We start from the raw sequence: 4,926 nt of genomic DNA on the forward strand, positions 1-4,926 counted from the left end.
TGCCAAATGGGCCAGAACTACCAATTAGCAAAGTTTATATCACTCTTCACCAATTTAAAAATGACGTAATTAAATAATTTAATTCATATGTTACGATTAAAAATAGATCTACATATACAACAATAAACTCGATTAAGTCCAAAATAATGGAGACATGATTGATTGGATGAAAATATAAGCAGCATAAAAAAATATGCTAGTAATAATCGACTTACTACTTTGAAAAGTGTCAATATGATTAAAGAAGCCCAAATGTGCATAGAAAATGGGCTTAAGCTACCAATTACAGATCAGTACCTCTCTGCACAGTTCCAAAGTGACAAACAAACAAACAAACAAAATCACATGTTTACATTCCTTTTACAGTATAGGCATCAGGTATATACCATCCTAGAATACTGTGGAAAACTAATAATAAATACACCAAAAAAAAGAACAGGTGCATCCATCTGGAGCAATCGACACACAATGCTAGAATTAAATATCACGTTAATATAAACATTGAAAGAGACAACAGGGGAAAGATCGCATAAAAACAACTGAATCGATACTAATGATGATGACAAAGCTACAAAAAGAATCACAAAAAAGGTCTGATGTCAAAATCCTCATTGAGTCCTTTAGGATTGAGAGTGTCCAGAGTGTAGATCCAATAACTTTCTCTTTTAAGTAAATATTGATTAATATCACCACCGCAGTTCATCAGATTTACTTGTTCTATCCCAATAAATCTCAATGTGCTCACATTGTGTTGAGCCTGTGTAAAGTGAATGGCCACTGAACTTTTATTATCTTTGTTCCGAATATGAGATCTGTGTTCTGATATTCTAATTTTAAGAGGTCTTGTTGTTTTACCAATATAGGCTAAGCCACAGGGGCATTTTAACATGTAAATAACATTAGCAGTGTTACATGAAATAGTGCCACGAATTTTGAAGACTTTGCCAGTCCTAGGATGTAAGAATGTTTGAGTTGTATATGGAAAATTACATTGGGCACAATGGCCACAACTGTAGTTACCATGTGGTGATACTTGTGAAGAATATGGTTGACAGCGTGACGGCAAATTTGCACGGACAAGCATGGAGTTCAAATTAGGAGCCCTCTTAAAAACGATGCGAGGTGGCCAAGAAAAATCTTTGATATATTTAATTTAGGATCAGTTTTGATGATGTGCCAGTGCTTCTTAATGATTTTCTCAAATGCTCCACCTAGTGGTGAATATTGTACAATACAGTTCAATCTGGAAGGCTTTTACTATAAAGACAGTCATTTTGCGACATAGTCTCAAATTTTTTTCGGGCTTCTGTGATCCACACTGGATTATATTGTCTCTGTTCAAAACGTTTTTGCAAATCTTCAGCTTGTAAATTATAGTCAGAATTTGAGCTACAGATACGACGTATCCGGTTGAACTGTGAATAAGGCAAACTCTTCTTCAAATGAATCGGATGATACGATGTACCATGCAATAACGAATTGCAGTCAGTGGGCTTTCTGTACAAACTAGTATGAAGTCTATTGTCTTTCTTATGAATCAAAATGTCCAGAAAATTAATTTGATATTCATGCCACTCAATGGTGAATTTCAGATTATAATCATTATCATTGTTAAACTTATGAAAATCCCTAAGTGATGATTCATTATCATTCCAAACAAAAAATATGTCATCAATATACCTCTTCCAATGTGCGATGTGTTGTAAATAAGGATTACGGGTTCCAGAGAGAACAACTTGTTCAAAGAAGCCACAAAACAAAGAAGAAAAACTAGGGGCCATCTTGGACCCCATCTTGGACCCCATGCTTGTCCCGGAAATCTGCAAATAATAATCAGAATCAAACATAAACAAATTGGATGTCAACACAATTTCCACCAGATCTACAATGCTTTTAGTACTCTGTGTGTATTCTGTCCGTTGATTTAAAAAAATTCTACAGCTCTGAGACCACTCTCAATCGGAACATTTGTATATAAGGACTCGATATCCATTGTAACCAATAAACACCGATCCAGGACTGTAATACACTCAACAAAAATATAAACGCAACACTTTTGGTTTTGCTCCCATTTTTTATGAGATGAACTCAAAGATCTAAAACTTTTTCCACATACACAATATCACCATTTCCCTCAAATATTGTTCACAAACCAGTCTAAATCTGTGATAGTGATCACTTCTCCTTTGCTGAGATAATCCATCCCACCTCACAGGTGTGCCATACCAAGATGCTGATTAGACACCATGATTAGTGCACAGGTGTGCCTTAGACTGTCCACAATAAAAGGCCACTCTGAAAGGTGCAGTTTTGTTTTACTGGGAGGGGATACCAGTCAGTATCTGGTGTGACCACCATTTGCCTCATGCAGTGCAACACATCTCCTTCGCATAGAGTTGATCAGGTTGTCAGTTGTGGCCTGTGGAATGTTGGTCCACTCCTCTTCAATGGCTGTGCGAAGTTGCTGGATATTGGCAGGAACTGGTACACGCTGTCGTATACGCCGGTCCAGAGCATCCCAAACTAGGGGGTGGTACTATTTTGCAAAATTAAAGATTGTGGTGTATTACCCCCTTAAAAACATGAGGACAGATCTTCTGAACATGAAAGTATTAAGTTGTGACAAATTTATCCAACCTAACCCCCATGTACATACCTTGTGAATGTGAGTACCCTCAAAAAATGCCAAAAATATGATTTTTATCCTTTTTGCGGATATATTCAGTACAGAAAACTGTTGAAAAGTGTGGTTATAACTTTAAATATAAGTTGTATGCACAGATTCATTTTCATTTTCAGCACAATTTGCAGAATTGAAACCCAGGCATAAACAGTAATAATAGTTTATCAATAATATCATTTCCCTATTTCAGATCTTGAACATTTCAACTTGTCGCAAGTGAAAAAATGGCTTCTAGTAGTAGTAGTAGTAGTAGTAGTACACCCTTTACAAGATCACAGGCCAAAAAGACACTTTGTGGTGTGGACTACATAGAGAAGGCAGAGTTTCCAAGTGGAATGCTTCCAACAGGCAAGGACATCATACAGAACATGCTGTATCTTTTGCAGCCAAAGCGGGCCGGCCAGCCCCAACGATCAAGGGATGCAGCAGCTCAGCTGCTTGCTGAACTGGTCCAGGAACACTGGCTGTTTTGCAACCTGTACACCATCCACACCAGGCACATAAAGAAGCACATTTTGAAGCTGTATGGTGACTTTCTGACTCTGGTTCAGACACGAAAACAGCGACAAAATGATAGTTTCTCCAAAAGAGCAGAGACATTCAACAGTCGAACACTGGAGGTGTTTGACATCTTCTGTCAGGACCCTGTAATACGCAGGAAACTGGAGCTGAAGCATGGTGTAAAGATGAGTGACATGGAGTGGAACTTTCTCAGTGATCAGAGAGCTGAAAGGAAAATGTACTGTGAAGACTTTGTTGACCGCAAATGGATGAAGACAATGGAGCGCAGGCAAAAGGAGATGCAAGCCGTTGATCAAATGAGAGAAGAAGCTGAAAAAGAAAAGGAGCTGAGCCAGCCAGTTGCCTATTTTGAGGACAGTGACCAGTCAGAGGAAGGTGACCACAGTATGGACACAGATGCGGCCTTCTCATCCTGTGATGAATGCTCCAGTGCAGCTGAGACTGAGGAGACTCAGAGTCAGACAAAGAAGCGCAGGTTGTCTTCCACAGTCACTCTCACTCAACCAGGAGACAAACTGCCCCTAAAATACCAGCACATCCGTGAGAGCATAAGAAAAGTTAGGCCAGAGTTTTATGAGACTATTGATAAACTGAAGAGCTGTTATCACATGTCCGAAGCCCAGGCTGAAGCATCTGTCATAACGGTCGGTAACCGGATGTTTGGATGAAACTGGAAGCCACATGATGAGCCAGAAGTAATTGATCTAGACACTCTGCCAGAATCCAAGAGTATCAGGGAAGCCTGCAAGAGCATCGAAGTTCTGGCACTAGATGAGATTGTCAAGGAGATCATGAACTCTGATGAACAAGTTGTGGTGACCTACTCTGATGATGGCTCAAAAAAACAGGGTGCTGGGTCATTTTCTGTGCAGGGAATCATGATCAATGGAACATACAGGGCACTACCCACCATGAGCATTGCTTCGGAGTCCAGGAAAAACTTAGCAGCTCTCAAATTGGCAGTCCTTGAGATTCTGGAGGCAGCAAGTGGTGTCCCATCCAAAAGTCTGTTCGAGAAAATTGACTTTGTGATAACAGATCAGACAGCACACAATATCCATGTGGACGAACTGGTAGCAGAGAGTCTAGAATCCGAGCACATCCCAGACCACCTTTTCTGCAATGTACATCCAACTCTGATGTTCAACCGGGTCATCACCAAGCAGTGGGCTGAAATAGAGAACACACTGGGTAGAGACAAGATCTACTCGAACTTCCTTGTCAATGCAACAACAACAGCAACTAGTGTCACTGAACAAGCTCTTGACTGCATGACACGACTTGTCAATCACGACTTTGACCTCTTTCGCTTCATGAAGGACCACAAGAAGCTGCCCATGAACACATATGCAGTGAATCTGAAACTGTACCTCAAAAACATTACCTCAAATGCAGATGTGACTTTGGATGACTTTAGTAAAGCCATGGATACAATTCTGGCTGACCGAGACTAGCTGTGGGCTGCGGGACTTCAAATTTCCATGGACTCACCCTTAAATGTTGATTATTATTTGAACCAAAGCATTGCTGTATTAGTATTTTTTGTGTTATTAAAGAAAATGTTACTAAAAAAATTTCATGTTGGTTTACAGGCCCTTATATTATTGCCGGACAGCATTTTTGATTGAAAAATGTAAAATTTGGCGGTTTGTGATTTCAGGGGGTATGTACAGGGGGGTTAGAATCAATCATTTGGACAATAGTTTGTATTTTCTGGTTCA

General features: G+C 39.6%; 1 protein-coding gene across 1 annotated transcript; it reads left to right on the plus strand.

Moving 5' to 3' along the window:
* The first annotated feature begins 2,661 nt into the window (after positions 1-2,661).
* Positions 2,662-4,659, plus strand: LOC117516236. The gene is made up of 2 exons (XM_034177197.1): positions 2,662-3,853; positions 3,926-4,659. The coding sequence occupies exons 1-2, from the start codon at positions 2,908-2,910 to the stop codon at positions 4,657-4,659; spliced, it is 1,680 nt and encodes a 559-aa protein (XP_034033088.1). The 5' UTR covers positions 2,662-2,907.
* Positions 4,660-4,926: the final 267 nt, after the last annotated feature.

This window comes from Thalassophryne amazonica, chromosome 1 (genome assembly GCF_902500255.1).
Source record: "Thalassophryne amazonica chromosome 1, fThaAma1.1, whole genome shotgun sequence".
Taxonomy (NCBI): domain Eukaryota; kingdom Metazoa; phylum Chordata; class Actinopteri; order Batrachoidiformes; family Batrachoididae; genus Thalassophryne; species Thalassophryne amazonica.

Coding starts and splice junctions, on each gene's coding strand:
- LOC117516236 (XM_034177197.1), top strand. CDS start 2,908: ATGGCTTCTAGTAGTAGTAGTAGTAGTAGTAGTACACCCTTTACAAGA. Junction 3,854..3,925: donor AGCATCTGTCATAACGGTCG/GTAACCGGATGT, acceptor ACACTCTGCCAG/AATCCAAGAGTATCAGGGAA.